Source organism: Phaenicophaeus curvirostris, chromosome 7, assembly GCF_032191515.1.
Source record: "Phaenicophaeus curvirostris isolate KB17595 chromosome 7, BPBGC_Pcur_1.0, whole genome shotgun sequence".
NCBI classification, from domain to species: Eukaryota; Metazoa; Chordata; class Aves; order Cuculiformes; family Cuculidae; genus Phaenicophaeus; species Phaenicophaeus curvirostris.
In genome coordinates this window covers 29,364,219-29,390,362 of record NC_091398.1, presented here as the reverse complement: position 1 = coordinate 29,390,362, position 26,144 = coordinate 29,364,219, and the positions used below count along the sequence as shown (strand labels likewise).

Below are 26,144 nucleotides of genomic sequence, written 5' to 3'. Positions count from 1 at the left end.
TACCACAGCCTTTTTCCCTGCTGCCTCTTTGTACAAGAAGTCAATTTGAGATACAATTTACAGTGTTTTAACTGGTATGCACTGGCCTTTCTGTACCGTTTCATACATAGACTCAGATACTGACTGTCACAGGCTCAGCTCTTACATGCTAGAGAATAAATATAACCAACATATTTTAAGAAATCTTTTAGAACTGCCTGGAATAACTTTTCATTTCGAAAAGCTTGACTTTACAGCAGCATTATCGTTGCAGGGTAACTGTAAACACCACAGCTCACAACTGAAAGCCATTTCTCTCCTGGGGCAGGTGGTGTAAATACCCTATTTCTGAACTAGCAAGAATTCAAGGCTGAATTTTCAAGTGACATTGGCCACTGCCAAATGTCCCAGCCCAGCCCTCCAGCCAGCCTAGAGCTGGGCAGAAAGTCCAGATTTCTTGGTATAAAGGTAGAAGTTTCCTTGGCAGATCAGACCCCATGGGGCTCTTGTGGGAGGCTGGAGTGGAGGTTCCTGCTCTAGCTGCTCATTGTGGCTGTGATCCATCAGAAGAACATTAGAAGAGATGTTTTTCCTTGGAAGGAGATTTTAGACTTTGGTATTGCACTAGAAATAGTGGCAGCAAAGCCCTCCTGAAAGGAAAAGCCAGGCACTCAGTGGGAGGGCAAGGAAATCTCAGGTATTTCTTCAGGGACAAGCATGTTCCTGTGTCTTTGACTGCAGAGAGATATTGGGGAATCTACTTCCAAACAGCCAAGCCCATAAGGCATGTGAGCTCACCTCGCCTCTCACTGAGACAAGTCCAGAGCCACCACTTCCCCTGCATCCCCATGCCAAGCTCTGGGATAAATACAGCATTATCAAATGGTCCCTCTTCCTGGCTGCACATCAAGGAAAGTCCACCCAAAATGTACAGAAATATCCCCCTCCTCCCATCGTCAGATTAAATCCCAGGGCAGCATAAAAACACAGGATGATCCCTTAATCAATTAGCAGCAGCAATAAACTACAAATACTCTTCACATAATCAGTTCCATGTTGCCCTCTCCCCTTCTGCAGCAGCAACACACATCTTACTTAGACTGCAGCATATGCTGGACATTTGTTCTGGCACCAGAGGCTGTCCTGAGACCCTTCTTTCTTCCGTCCCCAGGGCCCAATCAGCTTCGCAGTTCAAGGAATACTAATGCTTCCCTCAAATCCTTGCCGAAAGACAAGGCTGCATTCTTCTACTCCCAATCCACAAGGTAACTGTTTAGACAACCCAACTTGCATAAGTAAATTGAATTCTTTAGAAACCAGAGTGTAGCAGGATTCCAGACAGAGTGCTTATGCGATGCTCTGGGACTTTTTCTCTCCTCTGCACATATTTTTCTGGGGAGGAAAACAACATTGCTGGCTAGAAATGGGTGGGAAATTGTTTCCCATTCTCTGAACCTTTTCTGAGATTTCACCAAGTTTCCATTCTGTGCTGGGACAAAGAAAATAAATGAAAAAAAAGATCTTTCAGAGTTATTAAGGAAGCAACTACAAGGCATGCCATCTGCCCAAAGCAGCCAACAGCCGGCTCATTTGGGAAGTCATCTTCTATCCAGCATACCCAGGCTGCAACCCTCCTGAGCAGCTGGTCCCTTAAGGTCCAGGCAAGGCACTTTTTCCCTAGGTCACTGTGAGGCTGGGCTCTCTCTGTCCATCCCAATGGAGCAGTTTCTTAACATAAAACCTGCTAGAGGAGAGTCCTGAACTCACCTCTCACAGACACACACCTGCTGACTGCATAACCACCGGGCTGCACAGCCCAGCTCTTTACCCGATGGCTATTAAATCATTTACTTGAAGTAGAAAGGCTCCAACAACACTGAATGAAAAAGCCAGGAAAGCTGAATCACTGTTTGACGTGGGGAAATTAAGTCCTGCTTGATGATTTGCCCACAACCCAGACAACTGCACCAGCCGCTGGCATGTTTGATATGCTGGGCTGAACAAAGCCTTTTCCCAGTTAAACTACTAGTCATGAGTCAAGATGTTTGTGAATGCCATGCACCAGGCAGCAAGAAACAGGGCATGGATTTCCCCGCCCCACCTTTCAATCCAGAACTGGATGAAGTACCATGAGGGAACTGCAGGGTCATTCCTGCTGCAGGTAGCTGTAAGGTTGCACAAACACATCTATGCAGCCCTCCTGACCTGAGTGGCTATCTCTGTGTACTGCCACTTGGACTGAAGTTGGGCTAAAGATGTTTTTTCCCCCATTCCCTGTTTCAGCATGGATAACCCAATCACACTTTTAACACCATGCAAATGATGGATTTAAAGGCGATCTCTGCTTCCTGCCTTGGCCTTATTCCAAAGATCTGGATCTTGTTCCTAGAGCTGCTACTGCTCAGCTCACTGATCATTTGATCTCCTTTCTCTTCTGGGCATCCAGTAGTGAAGTAGCTTTGCTTTGTACAGTACTTTGAGATCTTCTGATGTACAGGGCAATAATAGTAAAAGCATCAACACAGTCTGGATACACTCCTCTTCAGAGAAAATGGCACCTCCTGAAGGGCCGAGTGTAATTACAAGAGCCCTTGTGCTTAGGAAAAATGAAAGTCAGATGCGCTAAAAATGCTCAGAAAGTTGTAGTCATCTCTGGGTTCACCTGTGCTCCCCACCAGTCTTTACTTCCCCAAGGATGCTCCTGTGCAACTGCTCTGTCATCCGGAACTTCTGTCACCATATGACACCCACTTCTAGACTAGAAATGCAAAAGATTTTTTTGATCTGGTGAGCAGAACCTGTAAATTAGTCTCAAAAGCATCTCACAAGCAATGTTGTGACATTGGAAAGCAGTTCACTTTTGATTTGAAAGTATAGGCTTTTTAGAAAATGCATATAAGCCTGGATTCAAACTCCACTCTTGGATGAGTGCCTGTTTGGATGACAGGATGAAACAGGACAGCTAACTGAAGGGTTATTTAGTCTCCACTGGCACTGGCCTGAAGACCCCGGCAATCTGGTAGGTAAAACTTAGTTTTGGTCTACTTCAGTGGTTCAACTGCTTCTAGCTGCACAGTGAAAACCCTGCTAAGGAGATGCAGTTCTGGGGCACCCTAGCTTAGTCACCATTGCAACACTCAGCAAACCTGACACATGGTTAATACCAACAAGTTCTGGTCGACACTGATGCCCTATTACTTTTCCTAGACACCTGATGGGATCAAAACCCACCAACAAGCACAGAAACACTGAGAAATTCTCCAAGAAATGCAATTATAGCAACCAGAAGGGTCCAGGTATGCGTATGTGGAAGAACTACCGTACTCAATGCCTAGGGGTTCCATGATCTGCAGATGTCTGAAGGTGACATGACAGTGAACGAGACAGTTTTAATATATGCTTATCTGCTTCTTTTTCTTTGCAGGTGCCAGTGTTATCACAGATGTGTGATGATGCTGTGTGTGGTTTAACAGGAGCTACCAGCATTTTCAACAACCTAATTCTTGTGAAGTTCTTATGTTCTGGGGCTGGCTGGGAAGAACAGGGTTCTCTGAATGACACATGCTGTGAAGCAGTAGTTCATCGGGGTTTTATGCATGCTACTGGTATTCTTGTCTCAGAAAAGCACCATAAGAGGACGCTTTATTAAATTATCTCTTCAACTATTTACTTATGTCTGGCTGATTTAAATGTTTGAAATAACTTTCTAAAAAGAGAGGGAGGCTCTGGCTCCTCAGCCAGCATTTCAGAGCCATCCGTTTTGTCTCGTCCTCGATAATGCATGATTCTCTCTTCAATTTGGCTGATGGATAAACCCACACATGCAGACCAGAGACTGGCACTAGGCCTCTGCTCCTTTTCACATTCTTAAAATGTAGCCTTCTGGTGTCTCACGTCACATCCTCACGATGTTTTGAAAGTTTTCATCTCTCTCACAGCATGTGAAGGCCCAGAAAAGGCTTTCCAGTTATTCATCAACAAATCTTTACTGAAAGATCAAAATAAATGCTTGGTGAGCCCCAGCTTTCCAATGAATAATGGTTATGAGCTTGGCTGCACGAAACTGGGATCTTTCATACGTGATTCATTCTAGAGCTTTTTTCAGGAGAAGCAGTAAGAGAGTCTTCTGCCAAGGGGAGTATCTCAGACGACTTCAGATAAAGATTGATCTTCAGTAAACCACAGGATGAGCATCTTGGTGTGCTGAGAGCCAGCCTGTGCTAGCATGAAAACAGTTATGTTTGCTTCCCTTACTGGCTGGCTGTTTATCCAGCACTGCTGTGAGGCCTCGCTGGTCAGAGATGGACTAATAAGGAGGCAAGGAGGTAAGAGCCTTGTTCATGAGCCTGAGAAGAACTTGGCAGGGCTGGTTTGCACCCATCTGCTACAACCACAGACATTAACCCTTTGAAGGGAAGACAGAGTGGTCTAACTGACCAGCTGCTTTGTAACAGAGAAACGCAGAATGTATTTTGGGTGTTAGAGGCAGGATGGTACTGAGGAGCATGTGCTCTCCCTTTCAGACTGGGATCCAGGTTCCCGATCAATCTAGGAACTGGCAGCAGAACATGACTATTCAGGTAAAACTTCCACAGCAGCTGCAGATGAGAAATTGTTTTTTTGTTAGGAATATCTGTAAACTCCAATCACTGAACAGCCAGAGCAGCTTTTATCATTCTAAATCAGTCACTTTATGAAGCAGCAAGACCACAGAGTCTTTCATCTTAAAAGCTCAACAACAGAAACTTTGAAGCGGTAATGAAATGATGCAGATTTCCACTCCAAAAACTATAATGGTCCACAGGCAAATCCAAAGGCAGCCCAGGAAACAGAAGCTGGGATCTGAAAGTTGAGCCAAGATTTCTCTTTCTTGCAGCAGAAATAATCCCCACACTTCCCTCTGTAATATCTGCACAACCACAGTTCTTGCAAGGCATGACATACAGTGAAAGAAAATTCTAATAGCTCTAAAAATAATTTGGATCTCAGATATGGTTCCATACAGTTTTCACCCATCTCACCAGGGCAGCAGTCAGGCCGTGGGAGTGACTCAGCACTGTAGTTCCTGTCATGATTTTTTCTTCTTCATTTAGCCAGAAGCCAGAACTTTCTGGGTTTATAATGACTGATACTAGCAGAAACACTACATCCCCACGTTTTATTTTCTTCCACAAAGTATTAACATATCCTCTCCACAATGGCTCTATGTTACAATACTTTTTCTCCTTGGGGACCTAAGAGGTCCCAGTCAAGCAGGGGTCCATTGCGTCAAACACGGCTATACATGGAAGTGGCCAGCATTTGCCCCAGACACCAACTAAGCTAAACGTGGGGTGAGATGGGAAGCTGGAGCTTGACCCCCCAGGGGTGATATGTTCACCCATGGCCAAGGCAGTGAGGCAGCAACAACGCCCTATCTCCTAGACCAGTCCATCTCCTACCCACGCAGCCATCCTCCCAAAGAGGTTACAACATACATATCTCAAATAATGTACAATTAATACATATATATGGAATAAGGCAACCTTTGAAGCCAAAAATTATAGTGCAGCACCTATGAGTTTCAACAGGGCAGAGAGACCATATATAGCAACCTCCACCTGGAGGACAGCCCCATCCATCCACGCCAAAATTTCACTTGTGCCAGGGAGGACCTGGACTGCTACTCACCGTCAACAGGGCTGAGGTAGTCATGGAGGTGGGCTGTGCTGGCTGCTCCCCCACTCTGCATCAGGAGGTCCCCGTAGGGGTTTGGGTGGCCAGCCATCAGCGTCATTTGGTGGTAGTAGTCGGTGGGATTGGCTCCTGGTGGTGGCGGAGGCAGCCCGAAGAGACCTCGCTCCTTCAGATGCTCGTGAGCCACTGCTGGAGCCGTGGGTGAGGAGAAAAACATGGGGAGAAGGTTCCCACTGCAACGTTAGAACCTGGTGCTGACGTTGACGGCCCCGTTTCCCCCCTGCTGCCCCTCACCAACCCCAGCCGTATGGCTCTGCGTAGGGCTCTCGTGACGTGCACTTGGGCGTGCTTCTGCGGACAAAAGAAACTAAGCTGGGGCCTCTGCATTCCTCCATTTCCGCAAATTTATAAACAATCTCTCGTTCCCCCTTCTAATAATCCTCCCGTTTGGACGCAGCCAGCACCCCAGGGAGGGGGGAGAGGGCCTAGTCTGCCGGCAGCAGTAACCCTGTCAGCATTAACATCCCTGCCTATTAGGAAGGAAAGACAAATGCAGCCCAGTTCCCGATAGCGGTGCAAGGAAATTAAAGCCAAGGTCTAATGCATAGAGCTAGGTTTAGTGTCTGGCAGCATAAAACCATTTTGGCTGCCAAAGCCAATTACGTTCACTTTCTCCCAGCTGTAATTTTTCAAACCTGCCTCCCCACCCGCTTGCCGCATTAACTTATTTACCACCTCCTTAAAGAAAAAAAAAAAACGAGTAAAAGGAAAAGAAAAGCAACCCAAGATACAATGTCTTTTTTTCACAGTAAATGACGAAACTTTAGAAGGAGAGGATAGGGCAGAGCATATGCACACCAGCTATTCGGCCTCTCCATGATGGGCAGCTGGTAGTATAGATGATGTTTTGGGAGTGGGAAGAAGACGTATGTATCTCCCCATCGCTAGCAACGGTTTTTTAGCCATAGAAGAAGGTTTTATGTTACCAGACACTAAGCCGGGGGCCTTGATCTTCTCTAGTGTGCTTTGCTTTGCAGCGGTGAAGGGCCACTTGCCCCTGCAGCACCTCAGGAGCCGAGAGATACTGCGGTTTGCTGGGTGTGCAGAGACCAGGTCCCCAAACCCCGACTGCTCCCTGGGCACTGAGCCAGCCACCTACAACCACGTAATGAAGAACTTCTGATGAAGTAAGGCATGTCTTGCACCTCCCCAAGTGAAAGCAGAATCATGCGTTATCCCCTTTCCCAGCTTGGCTGTTTCTGAGCCCAGGCCAGACACCCAGTGCTAGCTCCCTGCATGCTGCTGCCTTCCCCAAAAGCTGCTGCAGAGCAGCTCAGGAGTAAGCACGGCCCCTCTCCTTCACCAAGGAGCCATCTTGCCCTGAGACACAAAAAAAACCCAGGGGATAACCCGGCCAGCATTGCCTCATCTCTGCAATGTCAGTCCTAGCCAGGCCAGGCAGCCGGAGTGACTGTGACCCTCTTTGGTGGAAGCAGAGCACCCAGTAGAGAAGTTAGAGTGGAGAAGCTCATAAGAGAGCTGAAAACGCTGCAGAAAGGAACGTACTTCAAGGAAAATATTTATAATATGATCCGGCAGTAATAGCTATTCTCACGCTCTGCTTTCTCAGTGCAATGATGCAAAACAAATGTGTAGTTAAAGAGGGGGAAAAAAAAAAAGAAAAAGAGACAGCAGTCTCACTTCAGAGAGCAGCTGTGGAGCCTTTGCAGCTGTAAATCCCCGAGTTTTGGGGAATTTCAGTGCTAGTGAGCTACAAAATTGCTGCAGTAGCAGTAGCCCGGTGTCTTACCATCAGCGGGGCTGAGACCCCTGGCAGCAGAGATGACGGAGAGCGTGGGGCTGCCGTGGACGGAGCGGAGGTAGTGCTCCATGTGGGGTGCCACGTAGGGGTGCGGCGGGCTGAAGGGTGACTCGCCGGGCCCGGCGGGGTGCGGAGACAGGCGGATGAGGGAGATGTCAGAGATGACGGGGCTGCCACTCAGAGGAGGAGGCCTGGGAAAGAAAGAGAGACATGCCATCACTCACAGCGACCCAGGGTGGGCACCTCTCACCCCACTGCCTTCATGCACGAGGGAGGAGTTTGAGGACATGGTGGGAAAAATTTCCCCTCTTGGCATACACGGAGCCTGAAGCCAGTGCAAGCTTCTTGCAGACCCACAACAACATCGCACTAAAAATATACCTGCGCAAGGTGGCTCACCCTTGCTAGGCTGCTGTAAAAAGTGGCATGAGCTGCTTCAGGCCATACCAGCATATGCAGGCTGCATGGAGCACGTCTTGTGCTAGAGATCTCATTCTATCTCCTTGCATGGGGAGGCTGGCTACATGGAGACATCTGAGGGGTTTGCAAGCTTTGCTCTGCTCCTGGGAATCCAGATGTTTCGTGCTGCTATGTGCAGACAAAGCCCTAGACAGGGCTGCCTGCAAAAGGATGTAGAAGGCACAAGGAGTACTCATACAATTTGGAAGCAAAATGCTTTTCTCAGCCCAGCATGTGCAGCTTGGCCAGTGCTGGTGGAGCAGCTCTCCTTGCGTGTGTCCATCACAGCTTGCACAAACCTTGACAGGTCAGTGGTATGGTTCAGAGGGCAAAAGTTCAAAAGAGGTTTTATTGCATGCTTTCTGGGGGCCACATCTATTAAATCTTTCAGATCTTCCTCAAGCCAATTGTTACCTGAGAAAGAAGTCAGTAAATGCTGAGGGATTCAGCAGTCAACAAAAGAAAAAATCATAGGCATGTTTTGGCACTTGAGTAGATCTCACAGGGTGAGCAAGGACAGAAGAGAAAGTGTGCGGACATCTCCCAGACATGTCTCTTACTGCACCCTCAAGCCTCTTACACAAACCACAGAGGATGCAAGCACAGGAGAAAAAGTTATGCGTCCTGACCTGAGCTAGACACCAAAAGAGGTAGAGCTGTCGTTAGGCAAAATAAAAGAGCAAAATCTGCTTTGTGTTAGGTCTCTCTGTACTCACAGACTGCTGGAAGCAGTGCTGGTGTGGAGATGCAGGTCATGGCAAGGACGGCATTTGTCCCTGGCTGGCTGCTTTGGCAAAGCTGTGGGAGATGGGTGTGCACTCCATAGGGCTGCACCCTGGGCACAGGAGACCACAAGGATTCAAGGTTTCAAAGGTCAGGAATCTGGGATGCAGGCTGAGCTAAGGGACAGTATTACAGAGGTCCTTCCATAATAATATCCAACTACCCCATTAGCGAGTTTAAGATCTGTCTCTCCATGAACAGACGACCACAAACACGAAGGTTTGAGCAGTTTAGGCATGCCACTTGCACCTCAGGATCTTGGTCCCACCCTCCTTTATCAACAGTTCAGGTGCATTTTAATTTATTTGTAATGCTTGCATATCAACCAAACCACACAGAAATGTAATATAAGCTTTGTAGACTTATTCAGCAGTTTACAAGCATGTTTTTCTTTGTTTGATCTTCCGCATGTTTCTCTGTCTTTCTGATAAATTAGTAAACCTTGTGGCTTTTTGAACACTTTCTGCTGATGGATAGTAAATTAAATGCCTTTTAAAATATTTATAGTTCAAAGTACTTTCCTGTAGTGATACTTTCTGTGGCTCACTGGTGTGAAATACAAGGCAGTTAAAACCTATCAGATAGAAAGGATTTGTGCAGATGCACCGCCACCAGCACGCATGCGCTCGTTAGACCCAGACCAGGGTTTCACTAGAGGAACACCCACCAGCATCAAGCCTGTTTTCTTTTACAGCACTGAAAGACAAACTTATGATGGCATGGCTATTTCAGACCTCATAACCTCCCCACCTGCAGCACTATGGCATTTTGTTACCAAAATTATGGGGCGACCAAAGTCCCTCGCCAAGTCACTTTCCAAGGCCTCTCTCCATGACATCAGCCTTGGTGACAGCAAGCTCAGGAAAGCTACAGCCAAGGCTGCCGGGACTGGTTTCTGTCGAAGCTGCTAATAAAGGCGGCTGAGCACAGAGCCGACCAATTTATTTCTACCAGGGAGGAGGGAGAAGTGAATCAAAGTCTCTGTTCCAGATTTAGTTTCAATTCATTTCTAATAATCTCCACCGCCTCATCTGGAAGAAATGAAACAGGATTAAAAAAAATGATGTCATTAAGAAAACATCTGACTAATTTTTCTTCTGACGAGGACTTAATATAAGTGAGGGGGGATGTAAATTAAAAGCAGCCCAAATTTTCCCTGGGCCACAGAGCCTGCCTTAATACATAAGCCATGAAAGAAGTTTTCTTACATATACAATAAGTTCCCGCTTTCATCAGTACTCATGGCTTCTCCCAAAAGGGTTGTGAACTTCTTTGATGCAGGCTTGAAACTATGTATTACCAGGTTTACGAGGCTTTGGAGCCTCTGCTGATCAAACTGTGAGGCCAACATGTAAAATGCGTATAACAATATGAAGTGTTTGCCGTTCATTTTCTCCATGCTAAATTGGGCAGAAATGCCGGATTCCCTCAGAACAGGAAAACTCCACCCCAGCCAAAAAGGTAACACCGGGAAAAAGATCAAGAATTCACCCCAAATATGTGCAGCTGGAGACTGGAGTTTCAATATGAGGCTGGCCCTGTACATAAAGCTTGAGTTGGAGAGCAGGCTTCTCCTTATGGCTTTTGCTTCAAGCCCCTCCTTGCCACATCTCTCTACCTGTGGACTAGTACTCTCAGCCAGGTCTAGCTCCTGTAAACCCTCCCAGGCAGGGAACCACCTCTTATGGTTGTACATCTACAATTCTAGCAAAACATCACCCCACGGGTGCAGCGCATACCAAAATAACACGGCTTCCGACAGCTGCTTACTAGAAACCGCTCACTTGGCCAGAAGGGTCCTCTGCTCTTAACTCCCCAAAAGTTTGCATTTTCCCCCCTTTTTTTCCAGCTGTGCAACTGGCATTACTTTTTAACTCATCCTCAAGTCCCACATCAAGCCATCACATTGGCATTCTGCAAATATACAGTGAGAGGCAGCCTTAGCCTCACAGGTCTGCTCCTGGCAAAGGAGAACAATTAGCTGCTGCTTCTTACAGGCAGTGGTTTAAGTGTGGGAGAGCTGAAGCAGCACTGGGGGAAGGCAGCTCTGCCCCCATGCCCAGTTCACCTGCCAGGCAAGTAGGGCTCCCCATCCTCGTGCCCCAAGCCTCACAGCAGGCAATCTCCAGCTCGGTGCAGCGAGTCAGCACATGCAGTGTGTCAGTGCTGGATTTCTCAGGGTGGCCCTAGAGCTCTCTGCCCAGACCTCTGCTACCCACCCATCACATTCTGCCCCCTCCCTGGATCGTGCAGATGGCACGAGGAAAAACACCCCAGCGCCTGGCGGAGAGCTCCCAACTCTGCTGAAGCCAATGTTGTAAAAATCTCTCTGTCTACAGTGGGATGAGGCGTTTCACCTGACCACATACGTTTCTGAAGAAACTGGGATTCTGGTTTTCAAATAGGCTAAGGGAATTTGGTGTCCAAACGCCATTAAATTTAATGGGATCCAGGGGCCTCTTTTCCCTGCAGCTCCAGTGAGAAACCTAGGCTCTATAATTAATGCTCAGGACTTGTACAGCAATTTGCATCTCTGACGAAGTATGGGAGCCCAGATTAATTTCCTCCCCCACTCAGGAGAGGCTCTTCCTTCCTCACTCTCTAACAGAGAGAGACACCGAGGTGGGGGAGACTTACCTGATCCCATCTAAGGGCTGTGGGACCTCGTGGCAATGCTGGGGTCATGCACGTTGCTGAAGGCTTTACAGAGCTGGACTTTACTGGTACAGTGGATAACTGTCCTTAGCAGAAATCCTTGCACTATTTACCTGGCCCCAGCCACCTGCAGAGTGGGACTGCGGGGAAGCAGGTATATGCAGCAGCAGAGGAGCACAAACCAGCACAAGAGCTACCAGCATCCAAGATGTGACACACTAACATTGGGACACTAGGAGATTTTCAGTTGTTTCCCAGGAGCTGGTCAAACATCTTTCACCAGGGGCTGAGATCTCGCTGAAAGGAGTGCCAGCTTGTCTAAAGCTCAACAGTTTCACCCCAAAGTTTGGGGTAAGAAGCTGGTAGGTTCTTTTGAAAAGCAAGGCAAAAAAAATCAGCCCATGGTTTCAATTGAGGTGGACCAGTGTGTCCCTGCATGTACCTCAGAGCTGGCAAGCACTCAGGCTTGATGCTGCTGCTCACAGGAGGGGGGTGTGTGCTGTGCTTAATGCATCACAGCTGGACACAGCGCTGAGAAAGAACCCTCACGGTCCCATGGTGGAGGAGCATCATCATCTCTGAGGAATTGGGCTGGGGTCCTGGGAAGGAAAGTCCCCCAGGGACTTGCAGAACCAGCACTGGATACTACAAGCAGGGCCTTGGGGCAACTTTTTCTCATGCTGCTCTCCTTTTGCGGTCATGTACCAGCAATCACAAAATCTTGTGTGGCAGAGATGTGGCATCATCTCCCTACTGCTGCATGTGGGTTGAAGCCTGTGCAAGGGACACTCAGTGATGAATACAACAGTTAAAGAAGTTGCACATTCCTGAAATAATCTTCATCAGTTAAATAAACCCCAGAAAAATGGGACAATTAACCAGCACTAATGTTCCATGACTAGTCTAAACTAATACATACATGCTAAACATATTCATTCAGTGGAAAACAAAGGACTGAATACTTTTCCATACACTCAATGGAATATAGATACTTGCAAGAAAATTCTTTTGCTGTACAATAAAAAGCCCTTGCATAGTTGCCCCACAGGGATGGAAGCTAGGAACAGCACTGCTTATAGGGAGGGTTATCATAGCCTGGTAGAGTTTTGCTGTGAGTAAAAAGCTTTTAAAACCAACAATTCCCTCTAAACTCCATATAAAAACCTCTGCTTTTGTTTTGCTTTAAACAAAAGATCCTGGTCTAGTTTTTATGGTTCCTGGGTACCTAGATCACCATCCAAATTCTGCAGAAGATGGAGGAGACCCATATGGATTCCTGAATAAGGAACCATGCTCATGGCAGACACTCTACCTATAGGATGCCAAAGCTGTATCCAGCAGGAAACCTAAAATGCCCCAGGATCCATACTAAACAATTAATTCTAAACAGCTCTCACCAGTCCCTCAACTTCAACTGTTTATTTCTGATTTAAAGTCCCTTACAACAGGAAGGGCGAGAGGTCGCGACACTTGTGCAGTATCCTCTGGATTAAATGCTGTGAGGTCCCTCAAAACAAGATACCTTTCAGAGGTCAAACCTGGGCCACAGCTGTCGAATTCACATGGCATTGATCATTCACAAAGATTCCTCCCCTCCCATTTTTTTTCGGCTCAGGGAGCAGAGGATGCGCTGGGAGGAACAGCACGGACCTGCCTTGCAGCCACCTCTCCCCAAGCAGCCACTGCCAGGGACCACAGGGCACCCCGGTAATGAGGTGACAGGGAATCACTCACACATCCCAGCTCTCATGGCACTGCAACAAGTTGATAATTACCCAGTAAAGTGATCTGATGCTCAAATATAGGGCTATCAACTCGAAGATGACAGCTTATGTGTCCTGTTAGGAAGAGATCGGGATGGAGACCCAAGAGACATCACTGCTGAATCCCAGCCCGCCTCTGTCAGGATGCTCAGTAAAGCAATCGTATTTCTTTTTCCTGTATTTTCTCAGCTCTAAAATGGGATTAATAATATATTTTTTTTTCATGCACACAAAGATGAATATTAAAGAAAATCACAGCTACCTTAGCTAATTCAGTAATTAGTGCACTCACAAGAAGCTGTGAATTTGGACAAAAATTGCTACAGCTCCTCAGCAGAAACTTAACAGGCATGCTTCAACTAGTTCCCGTTTTCTCCTTTTCTCTCAAAAAATGGCTGAAAGGTATGCAAAGCATGAAAAATAAAAAAGATATTTTAACAGTGAGGGCAAGTTCCTATTAGAGGAGTTTATGGAGGGAAGTGGTAAATTCAGCACTGCTACAAGACTTTATGGCAAAACTAGGTGTTTTTCTAAAAGATGAGCTCTAACTCTGGTACTTCAGGGTTTGGAGTTCTAGTAGTATGATCAAGTAATTTCTCCCACTGTAGAAACTAAAGCTGGGAGTCCTGTGCCCAGTGTCACACAAGTCAGAGCAGATAAGGTGGTAGTTCCTCTGGGCCCTAGCAGACATAGATCTCTGAATATAAAATCCCTTATTTGTGGATTTGTGACTCGAGCACAGCTTAGAGAAGGATTTAGGTAGACACTATGAAAAATCCTACCACACATCCATTGACAACGGTAAGTGTCTAAATAGCTTTTAAAACCATTCCTCAAAGTCTCATCTTGTACTACTGATGTCAAAGGAAACTCTGCCACTGATGGAAGAAGCAACAGGAACATCCTCCAATTTGTCAGTTCCTCTGTTTTCCATCTGCACCATGGAAACAGCACCATAACCTAAGGTGGCTGCCATTTCTCAGCACAATTTTTTTCCCACCCCTTAGAAAAACATATTCAAGACTTTATAAAATTTCTAGCATATAAGGTCAATTTAATATACCTGCTCCAGGTATGAAAAAGTAATTTTTTTGTTTCCAAATTAAAAGGAAAAGCTAAATATTTTTCATTTTTCCTTTCAAAAGACCATTCCATTTTCAAACATATCTGAATTCAATCCCAAGTTTAAAGTCTCTAAAATCAAGAACAAGTGGAATAAAAGATATAATTTCACCTGATATAAGAATATTTTTTTTTTGTTGATGAAATTGACAAAAACGAAATTGACTATGTAGGAATTGAGGCAGGAAAGGGAAGAGACCGGCATGGCTGAGTTGAGACCTGCTGGTCAAACTCAAGAAAAAGAGGGAACTGCACAGGCAGTGCAAGCAGGGACAGGGAACCTGGGACGTGTACAGGGATGCTGCCTGGTTGTGTAGGGATCAGGTCAGGAAGGCCAAGGTGCAGCTGGAGCTGAACTTGGCAAAGGAATCAAAGACCAACAAGAAGGGCTTCTATAGGAACGTCAATCAAAAGAGGAAGGTTAGAGAGAATATACCCTCACTGATGGCTGAAAATGGTGACCTCGTATCAACAGATGAGGAGAAGGCTGAAGTACATAACAATTTTTTTGCCTCAGTCTTCACTGATAACGGCTCTCCTCACCCCTCCTGGGTCATGGGACAGCAAGATGATGACCAGGGGGGTAAACCCCCTCCCACTGCAGAGGAGGATCAGGTTCGTGAACACCTGAGGAAACTGAACATGTATAAGTATGGGACCTGATGAGATGTATCCCAGAGTTCTGAGGGAATTGGCAGATATGGTTGCCAAGCTACTCTCCATGATATTTGAAAAGTCATGGCAATCAGGCAAAGCCCCTGGTGACTGGAAGAAGGGTAACGTTGTGCCCATTTTTAAAAAGGGTAGAAAAGACGACCCTGGGAACTACCAACCTGTCAGCCTCACCTCTATGCCTGGGAAGATCATGGAACAGATCCTCCTAGAAGACATGCTAAAGCACATGGAAGACACAGAGTTCCATGCATGGCTTCACCAGGGGCAAGTCCTGTATGGCCAACTTAGTGGCTTTCTATGATGGGGTAACCATGGCAGTAGACATGGTAAACCAACAGATGTGATATATCTGGACTTCTGTAAAGCCTTTTACAGAGTCCTCCACAACATCCTCCTCTCTAAATTGGAGAGGTATGGATTTGATGGGTAGACAGTTCAGTGGATAAGAAACTGGTTGGATGGTCATATCCAGAGAGTAGTGGTCAACGGCTCAAAGTCCAGACGGAGATCCGTGACAAGTGGTGCCCCTCAGGGATCTGTACTGGGACCAGCGTTGTTTAATATCTTCATCAATAACATGGACAGCAAGATTGAGTGCACCCTCAGCAAGTTTGCAGGTGACACCAAGCTGAGTGGTGCAGTTGATCAGGGCAGCCTGGTCCAGTGGGATGTGTCCCTACCCGTGGCAGAGGTGGTTGGAACTAGATGATCTTTAAGGTCCCTTACAACCCAAACTATTCTATGATTCTAAGAAATTAAAAATATTTTGGCTTAGTGCTTGTAACTTTTTTTTCTATCTAAGATCCACCAGAAGTTATCAATGATCACAGGTTGTTGGGAGCAACATCTGGAGGGAGAGAATTTGTGAGCCTAAATACAGGAATAGGCCCTCTAATTAGAAACTCTCTTAACTATGTATGGTTTCTTCTTGCTTTTATGCACATTTACCACAATACAGGTCTAATTTGGGCTGACACTTGCCGGCACAACTGCGACACAATAACAACAACAATAACGATATTTGCTTTTAAAATGGAAGAAAAACGCAAATTTTTAATAAGTAAGGTTGCCCTCCATTATACAGCACACAAAGAAGCAAGACATCAAAGGTAGAAATTAAAGTTGATATGGGACCTTCAAACTCAAATCAAATTAGTGTCTTTAGCAGAGATCTTTGATTTAAGCTTAATAGTGGTGACTTTTTCTTGGGTTGTTTTATACTTAATCAGCCACACAGCCCACTGTGCAGACATATGTTCCCAAAGCACATCAAAGCAAGTAAACATTCGGTTTCAGATCCTAATATCCTTTTTTTATCCAATTATCTTACTTACATGATCTTTTAATTTAAGTTCTGAAAGCCCACCTTTTCACACAAGCCTTCCTTTAGCAACGGAAGTAGAAGGATGACCAGCTCAGTTCTTGTGAGATACCCACCAAAAAAACCCCACAATGAATAAATCAAAGCATAGCAGACGAGTCTCTAAGATAAGTTTCTTGAGAGACTAATGATGAAAGCCTTCAGAAAAGCAGCGTATTTTAGGAAGGGGAACTTCAAGGAAGGTAGCTGAGGGGAAGAGAGGGAAGGAGAGTGAGAGAAAAGGCATAAAAGAAAGCATGGATAAAAGCGCAACAGCCAATGAAAGTAGTTCAGGGAAAGACTGAGGGAGCAATGCAAACCTGGGGGCATGTGAACTTCAGGTTGAAACCACCAGACATGAGAACTTGATCCCAGTAGTCACACAATTCAAGAGCTGGGGTGTCGAAACACTGCAGGCTTTGAGTGGGGCGGTGATGAGGGCTGGGCATTGCAGATGTGGGAGAGGGCAAACAAGATGGGAAGCAGGGCATGAGATGGGAAAGGTGTGGACTCAGGCTAGATCCTGATGGCAGAGCTCAACAGGAAGCTGAAGGAGATCTGAGAGGATTGTCAGCAGGGTGAGGGCATGTGGGAAATGGGTGTTAGAAAGATGTGCTGGATGCAACACAGCAATTTCCCCACATCTGACTGACTTCCATTGGGGGACACATTGAGAATATTAACACTTCTGAGCAAATACTTCGCTTGTAGCTGTGAAGACACTGGGCTTGAGAAAACAAATGGGAAGTGGTGTGTGTGGGGAGGAGATCTGATTTTTTTGACCCCTTCCTAGTGGCTTCTTGCCATGCTTTGTTTTGGTGGGAGCTTTTCTCCCTTAAAAGAAAATAACGTTCAAGTGCTACAGAGAGGTTTAACATTTAAAAGGCTATTCCTATAGTACTTCTGAAAAGTCCTTTTCCACGTTATGCCAGCACTAACCTGTTGTGGAGAGGGCAAGTCAGTGGCAGGAACACCAGAGCAGTGGAGCTCATGGAGTCAGGCAAACCATAGAAAATGCTAATTCATTCATTACACTTTAAATCTGCCTTGGCTCTATACCAATCATATCCCAGAAAAGCAAAAAAGGACCATTCCTCTTCATCATGACTGTAATACAATCAACTGGCTGCAGCATTACTCTAACCAACGTTAACTAACAGAGTCTATGTCTGACATCTATAATTTCATGTTAACAAATTAGGTAGACTCCTGCATTTCCTGGTACCTTGAATGCCCAAGAAGCTCATAACTTTTCTTTATATGCAAAATGTCAGGGAAAGGGCAAACAATGTTATGCCAGAAGACCATAGCCAAATCACTTGGTTGGAATGTACTGTAAATCATGGGGGTGAATGGAAAATGAATCTTTGTTCCAGGACAGTGACTTCCAGCTTTAATGTTGCTGCTAATATGCTCCTTTGCTGTCGGGAATGTCCTCTTCCCATAACCCAAGGTCTTTAAATCCTACAGCTATGCAATACACCAAGGAAGGAAAACCTATACCCAGCTAATAACAGAAAGCCTGAAATGCCCTGCTTCTCTGTTCTGAAGTACAGAGGAAAACCATCAGTGTTCAAGATCTAGAAGCATGTTGCTCTTGCTCTAAGAAGCAGTAAGCTGTTGTAACCAACTGGAAGCAACCAGAAAAGCATGGTTAACAAAGGGGAATAAAAAGAAACATGAACAGGTACAGCATAGATCTCTACAAAGCCTTTCCAGACACAGCAGTCAGAGAAGCTCTGTATGTAGAGGTGACTGTGATAGCCACACTGAAACACATGTCACACACACGTACACACACCCCAGATGTGTTGCTCACACGCTGTCTGTGTACCTGCTTCTAGTGCATCACAGCACTGACAAGTAAAAGATGTGCATTCCTATAACAGCAAAGCTTTCGGCTGGGGCTCCCTGCATTTTCTACAGGAATTAACTTTACTGAATTTGACACATTTTAAACAGCGACAGCACTCAGAAAACTCCAAAGGGAAATATTCCTGAACAATATATAATAAATACATTGATTTCTAATAATAACCATCTGCCCTAAATTTTCTTGCTGACAGGTTTAGTTGGACCAAAGGCCCTTTTCACATCTACTTCATGACAGTTCCCATCACTACATAAAGACTTTGAAGTGCCCTAACGTGCAGTAAAATGCGAGTTAACCTACCAAACTGTCAATATTTCTTCACTTCTAAAAGGAAATGCTAATAGCACTCAAAGAGCTCAAGATGTAATGTAAGATCTGATCCAGCAGGCTGGCTGATCTAACTTTCCTTTCCCTGGCTATGAGTATGCTGAAAAGCAAGCAATTATATGCTGAAGAGTAGAACTAGGTAAAAGTTTTTCGCTGGTATGACTGCAAGGAGAAAAGCCTTTTTATTCCAAACAAGCTTTCTCTTGGAAATTTCTGGAGTTTTCTGTACAAAATAAGAGAATTAAAAATAAGAAAGCTTCTCCATTTAAATTTCTTCTTTTTAACCTGTAAGGTTTTTTTTTATAATCAGAAAGTGAATCAAAAGGAAATGTGGATGTTTTTAAAATGTGAATGACATTCAGATTGCAGTTAATTTTCCATAGGGAAAAAGTGAACACAAATAATTCAGAGAAAGCTGAATGTTTCTACAATTAACTGTGATAAACAACTGATATTTCTCTACCAGCTCTAACGTGCAGTGTAAGACAGAGAAAGTCTCTATAGCAGGAGAAACTAAACACAACAAACAGAAGCCCAGTCCTGTGGTAAATCCCCAGCACTGCTTGCTGAACTGTACAACCGCAACAGTCTTCAAAGGAGCCAGGATACTCCCACGCCCCTCAAATCATCAGCTTGTGGATGAGATGTTTTATATCTTGTCATTCACATATCACCTGAGAAACCTTCCTTCCAAAACCTCATTGCTCCCAAATCTGTTGGTGTCATTCTCTACAGCGGCTCTCCTATTTTTCCAGTTTTCCAATAACACAGAAAGGTTTCCTGGTGAACATTTACACAAGTGATTTTCAACCTGTGGTTGAAAAAAGCCCATCGTGCCTCATGTTATTTGGGTTAATTTCTCTATACCATGTTTGACAACCCCGCTGGAAAATTTTTAGGGAGGCCACAGACTGTAATAGCTTCTAAAGCCCTCATTGACCCTATGTTTCCTGAAATCAATAAAAATTGCATACGAGACGTTCTCAAAGCAATCACCTACCGCTGCCCCACCCCATCCAACATGCACAGACGTCAGAAAGTGCTGAAGCATGCATGCACGATTTAGGCATCTTTGCTGCACCGGTGCAGAAGTAACCCCGTCTCCCAGCAGCGTATCCCAATGGCAACACTTCCCTCCCACTGCCACGCTAAGGGAGACCTGCAGGCTTCATCTTTCATTCTCTTATCTCATGTAGCTATTCCTTATGCAGACACATTTCTGTATACAAATCCCATTATACTTGACCCTCGGTTCACCCTGTTTCCATTACAACGCTGTAGACTCAACCAGACTTGCTCCAGTGCCAACTCTCTGCTGTCATTCCTTGCGCAGAGTGGTAATAAAGAAATCACTGTTTTAAGCTGACAAAGAACAGATTTCTTACAAAGTAAACACTGATGTTTTGGTAGGGAAATTAAGTTATAAAATTGTGTCTACAAAGGCAGACCATACAGATGGAGTTTGTTAAGAGACAGCAATACAGTCAACAGCGGTTAATTCAATTGCCTGCTACTTATCAGATTTTTTTTTAAAAAAAAGGCTTATCCAGCTTTGCAAATGCAAATGCAGAAAAACATTTCAAAGAATTGTAATCGTCATCCTAGCTGGAGAGTGATGTGCACACACACGGCCTTTCAAGGCCAAAGATCTCACCCTTGCCTGGTCTCGTTGGAGTCCAGTGGGTCTGGCGCTCACTGGCCTGGCACAGCTGAGCTCAGCACAACTCACCACCATGCCACTACCCTCCAGTGATCTCCTTCTTCACAGCTGTGATGTGGCCTCGCTTGCCCTGGCCACTGCTCTCACCTGCCTTTCTTGCCTGCATGGTGCCCCACATCAGTTTGAGATGCCTCAGACCTTCCTTCAGCTCAGGTAAAAGCAGGGCACTAAGTTTAGCTGGGTAAAGACAGGGAAGTCACTATCTTCCAGTCTTCTCTTGAGTCTCAAATGACCCCAACTCAACCTTAGATGTAATATCTAATTCCCGAAAGCACCAAGGTGATGTCAAGCAAGCTGTTTCTCTCTCAAGCAAGCTGTTTCTCTCCCATAACAGCAACAGCAGAGGCACAGTCACTCTTTACCATCCTCTTTCCACGGAATCACAGCTGGCTTTGGTACTGCCTGAAAAATGGGGATCTGTTTACAGCATCATTGCTGGTAAAAGCCCCAAGACATCTTCCTTATTCTAACAGTTCTGGTGATGGTCCGTACTGCTGGACTGGGAGCAGAAGCAGGAGGTTCTTCATCACTCTACAAACCTCAAAAAACACTCTTGCATCTCTCTAAGCACCATCTTACGTTCCTGTTATGGCATCTAAGCGAAGAGAGGGATGAGATCTCCATCTCCGTTTCTAGTCACTCTGCTAAACCTTCCAACCATGCAGAGCCAAGGAAGAGGTGGCTGCTGTATTTGCACAGCCCACTGCAGGTGCCAAACACGTACATTATAGCCATCGCGTTCCACAACAGCAGCCAAAGTATGTCTGAGATTATATTCTAGGTAGTCTGAATGCAACTACATGAAAGCAGGTATGTTTTGGGGACAGTCTAAAATGACCAGAGAGTTGTAGGGGGGTATTTAAACATTTTATCAGGAGAGATAAAGAAAATGATTAATTTTTTGCATAGGATAAAGTTCACTGCGGGATTCAGTGCATAGCATGATGTAAAATCTCAGGCAAGCCAAGAGGTTTTAAGATTGTGTGCCCTTTAAATGATGCACTTAGTCAGTAAAATGAGATGTGCTTATGTTGGAACTTTGTAAATACACTCGTTTTATTAATATAAGGTAAAAATCTAAAAAAGAGATATTGCTAGGTAATTAAGTTACCAAGTATTGGTTCTATTTAAAATTCAAAAGAAGGGATATTACACATACTAAAATTTTAATGAAAACATTTGCAGTGACTTTAATAATTTAGCACAAAATTTTATTTAAACATTTCTGCCCAGTTTTGGAAAAGCAAACACAGGGCCATTGTAATATGGTCTGGGAATGAGAAAGCAGAACTGTTCAGGTGCACTGGATTATTTTGCCTGTTTAGACAACACAGTGATGAATAAGCCAATCCTGGAAATCAAAGCTTAGCTGAAAATCCAGCAGCGAATTTTTCCATGTAGTAGCAGCTTTTGAAACTCACCTTCAAGGTGGTTTTGCACCTTCAAGTACCTTTTGCAGCCCAAGTTGATTGTAGTGCAGTTGGAGTGTAAACTTCAATGTGTATTCATTATGAGAGTGGGCTGCTGCTGAGATTTTGATGTCTAAATACTTCTGGTTCATAGTTTACTTTGAAAACAGGACTTCAGGTCCTGTACTTTGCATGTTGGTTTTTTTTCTGTTGTTGTTCTATTTGCTGCATGATTTGTTAAAATAAGCAAAAGACATAAAACGTGAAAATAAAGCAGATTTTGAAAATATTTTATGGTTTAAATAATCCATAGTGTTATTCGTAGCCAAGGAAATTCAACTATCCAGAACTGAACTTCTAATATTAACAATTCCCTTTATGAATGTCACATTACAGTGCAAGTTTTAAAGGTGTTCATAATGTCATGGCATATTAATTACTCTTACCAAGCACTGCAGTGCACATTTGGTATATAATGTAATTTGATATATAATGCAACCATTCAAACCAGCTATAAAAGATCTTCTAGCCAATAAGAAAAGGTACAAGAAGGTACAGGCCATTTTCTAAGCTCAGGGACAGAGCAGGTGCAAGAAGAGTTGTAAGGACCTGTGTGTAGGAGATAAACTAATTTTCCAAGTCCCACTTGAAAGCTCTGATTCTGCTGCCCAATGAAGCAAGACAAAAGTTTGATGAGCCAAAAATGAACAATGAAAGTAGCTCAAGCGATTGTATCCATGGATTTTTACTGGCATATTTGTCAAGATCTCATGACACTTCCAACGATGCCAGATTCCCTGGCTGCATCATCTCTATCTTCTGCCTCTAGCCTTCAGAATAACTTCTACAAGTCTCCAGTTTCATTTTAATCGAAGATTTGCTCCTAAACTCCAGAGGCTTTTTCATTTGAAACTCAAATGCAATCAGGGGGAGCACAGACCACAATGCATTGTAGGCAAGGAGGTTATATTTCAGCCTAGCTTTCACCCACTGAGGATGATAACAGGAGGAGGAGATTAGACTAAGACCTTGCGTTGGTAACAGAAAGAGAGACAGCGTACACAGAAACACACATACACACAAATCATTACTGCTCTGAAAGTTCATAGACTGCAGTAAATTTTTGGCGAATGTGTGAACCACAAAATTGCCCTGCCTGGGAGAAAAGCCACCACTGAACACAGAGTTGGTAGGGCTGGGGTTGGGTTTACAGATGGCAACGCAATGAAATCAATCACGGCAACTGGAGTATGGAAGAAGGCCAGTTTGGCAACACAGGCAAAAAAGAAACGAAGGGATAGGAAACCACGGCCTCTAGTGCAAGATTTTGGGAGGAAGCATGATCCACTCTGCAGTGGAAGGCGCTTTAAGGAATTTTCTGTCCTTCTGTTTGTGACGTTTACTCACCGAGCCCCCCTGGGAAAGGTCACTCACTCGATATGCTGCATCAGTGCGACATACCTGAAGCAATGTGACATAATGTGGGTAAATCAAGCCCAAGTCTCTGCTCACCGTCTGTCCTTATCAGAAAGTGTCACGTAATTCACCAGAAATGCAAACCCTGCTCCGCAGAGATCAAGCATGGAGAAGCCAGGCTGACAGGATCCTGAGGTCCATCAGCACATCAGGACCTGAAGGGAAAGAAGCAACAGCTCAACGCACTCCTACCATCATCACATTTGGCAGAAGCTGGTTTTCAAACAAACCAGCAAACAATTATTTTTGAAGAGCTTCTTATTCTTACAGTAATCCTCGTCTTGGCACTGACAGGCTTCAGACACGGTCGAGGGAAGTCTGGAGTCATACCAGGTTTAGATCTCACATGCCAAAAGAGGTCAAGACCTAGCCAAGACGACTTGCAAAGAAAATCCCAAGACACAGAGGAAGTGGTATTGGTGGGAGAGTGCCTTTCCCTCTGACTCATTAGGCAACACCACGTGACTATGCTCTGGTGAGGAATACAGAGCAGCTGCAATTCCCATCCGCTAAAGCCCCGAAGTCCAGTGTATTTGTCCTCAGATAAGGCCCTGTGGGACTCTTAAAAAGGCATAGGTTGTAAAATATCTAACCTGGCTCAATTCCAATTTAGTCTCTTACATTCTGGTCATCTCATTGTTGCATGCCCTGAGGGAGGGTTTGAACTTTCCTGACCACAGCTGAAAATTGGTTTGGTTATGTGTGTATGTACGATTCCTTTTTCAAAGATGGCTAGAAATTTATATGGAGTTTGTAAGGCTTCTATTTTTTTCAAGTGAATAAAGGGGTTTGGGGTCTGCTGACAATGATTTCACTATGAACATTTCTCTCCTTGGAGACTTCTAGAGGAAATAATACACAAAGAGGTAATAACTACTTAAGAATTCAAATGTGCTAGATAAAACTTTGCCGATACCTCATTTTTCATCAGTTCTTGGTATTACTTCTTACAGAAAAACAATTGGGCTGGAGGACTAGGAAGAAAGAGAAAAAGTTAGAAATAACTTTTATATGATTTCTGCTTTGGGAACTGACTGCAAAATCCTTCCCTCTGGTCTACAGATAACAGAGTTATGCACCACGACCTAGTCTCTACCATACACTAATTCCCACACACTGCCTCCCACAAGATGCAATCACAACGTGGGTGCCTCATGATCAGGGTAAAATGGCAGAAAATACCCCTCTTTTTCTTCCTTCCAAGGAATGGAAAACATCACTGGCTCCTTGAGGGTCTTTTCAAACAGGCAGGACCACAACACTGTCTGACCTGAGCAGTGATCAGTTACTCAAAGCAGCACCTCAAACACTGTTACTTCCTTGAAAATCTGCTGTTCTTAGGAAGCAAACACCAGGACATTTTGTCTACGTGGTACAATTGCAGCTAGGCTTCTCCAAGTTGGCCTGTTTGACATCAGCCCCAGGATCTCTGTGATGATGCTCAGCAATGTTGTGTAGAAGTAACCACAGAGCTGTAGTCCCTCTTAATTAGGCTTTGACTTCTACTTTGCCAAAATTATCTAAAGAAATGTTACTGAAATTAAGCCCTTCATGAAAATACCAACAAATACTCCATTAGTGTAACAGGCCTGAAGTCAATTGCCAAGTTCATATCATCACATGAAAAATCTCTAATACAAACTATTTTTACAGCAGGAATACCTGAGTGGGACTTAATAAACATTTCTGGTTTATGTCATCTTCAGAAGAACACCTCACTCCAGGACAGTATGTGAATATGCATTTAAGTCCCTCTGAAGTCAGCAGACCTACATAAGTATTTCTAATTAAGCATATACTTAGGTGTCTTCCTGAATAGGGAGAGACTTAAAAACAGTTCCGTAGCCTAGATCACTTTATCTATGTCCCTCTGCCTCTTTAGCTCATAATTTTGTTTCAAATCTCTTCTACAAACATTTCTTTGCTAAGCCTCATTAGACTGGTCTTTCTTTCTCTTACTGATTTGATGAATAAATGCATTACTTCCTTCACATCCCTATCTTTCTGCACTTTGCTTTTTGTCATCTACAATGCAGTTTTCTCTTGTAAAATATCATACTGCACTTGAGCTGGGATGAAAGACAGCATGCGTGTCAAGTGATTTATCTCAGAGTGAAGACAAATAGTCTCAAACAAGAATATGCACATAAGAACATCAATCTAATGCAGTCGTAAGCTTGAAATGTTTCTATTTTTAATGTATTAACCACATTCTGGTAGTCTTCCCTCTGCCAGTGGTAATTTGGGATGAGGGATCTTAAAAGGCTTTCAGATGAAGCATTCAATCAGCAGGTAACATCCTGCAGCTGGTTTGTAAATTAAAAGCCTTGTAAGTAGCTCTAGAACCAAGTTAGGAAAGTTTCTCATGAAGGGGTAAGAGGAGGAATAAGACGAATTTTTCTCCAGGATGCTTTTCAGGATTGAAAGGAAAACATTTCAGAGACCCTTACGGGATTTAGGAACACTTCTTCTCAGAGAGACTTAAATGCAAAAAGCTCAATGTGACTGCATATCACACAGCACTAGTGTATTTTTTTAGGCATGCCTGAAAATTAGCAAGCTGCTATTAAAAATGCCTTGAGTACATGTACATGGGGCAGGGAGAGGTATAAGACAGAGATAAAATGAGTAGTGGCAGGCAGAAATACCTCTGCTGTGAGGAGACTCCACCTGTATTAAAGAAAACACCTAACTCCTTTACTAGGACTGGCTTTGGGGTCCTGAGTATTGATGAAACTGCGGGAGTTTGACATTAACAGTGATCCAGCATGTTTGAAAAATCGGCTGTGCCTTTGCATTACCAGTGCTTAACAAGCTGGCCCTAAGGGTCAACATTATTTTGAAACCCACAATACCCACTTTTAAAATAATGTTGTTAGCCAGACCCAGTACAGTGGGATTTACAGTCTGAAATCATACAGGCAGTTTTTAAAATCTGATCCTTGAGTGGTGCTCTAAACTTTAGCTCTGTTAGTTGTCTACTCAATATCAATGGTGAAACATAAAAGAACAGGCATGAAAAGCCTCCAAGGCAGAAAATCATGT

At 44.4% G+C, this 26,144-nt stretch overlaps 1 protein-coding gene across 4 annotated transcripts in view; it reads right to left on the bottom strand.

Moving 5' to 3' along the window:
• The window catches only part of GLI2 (GLI family zinc finger 2), a 149,168-nt gene that overhangs the window by 35,637 nt on the left and 87,387 nt on the right, over positions 1-26,144 (bottom strand). For 3 of the 4 annotated variants that reach the window (XM_069861399.1, XM_069861401.1, XM_069861402.1), the window contains 2 exons: positions 7,466-7,668; positions 5,650-5,844 (listed from right to left, as the gene is read on the bottom strand). In XM_069861399.1, coding sequence (XP_069717500.1) covers positions 5,650-5,844; positions 7,466-7,668 — 398 coding nt within the window. The remainder of the gene's footprint in view (positions 1-5,649; positions 5,845-7,465; positions 7,669-26,144) is intronic. The other variant, XM_069861400.1, reaches the window with a different exon arrangement.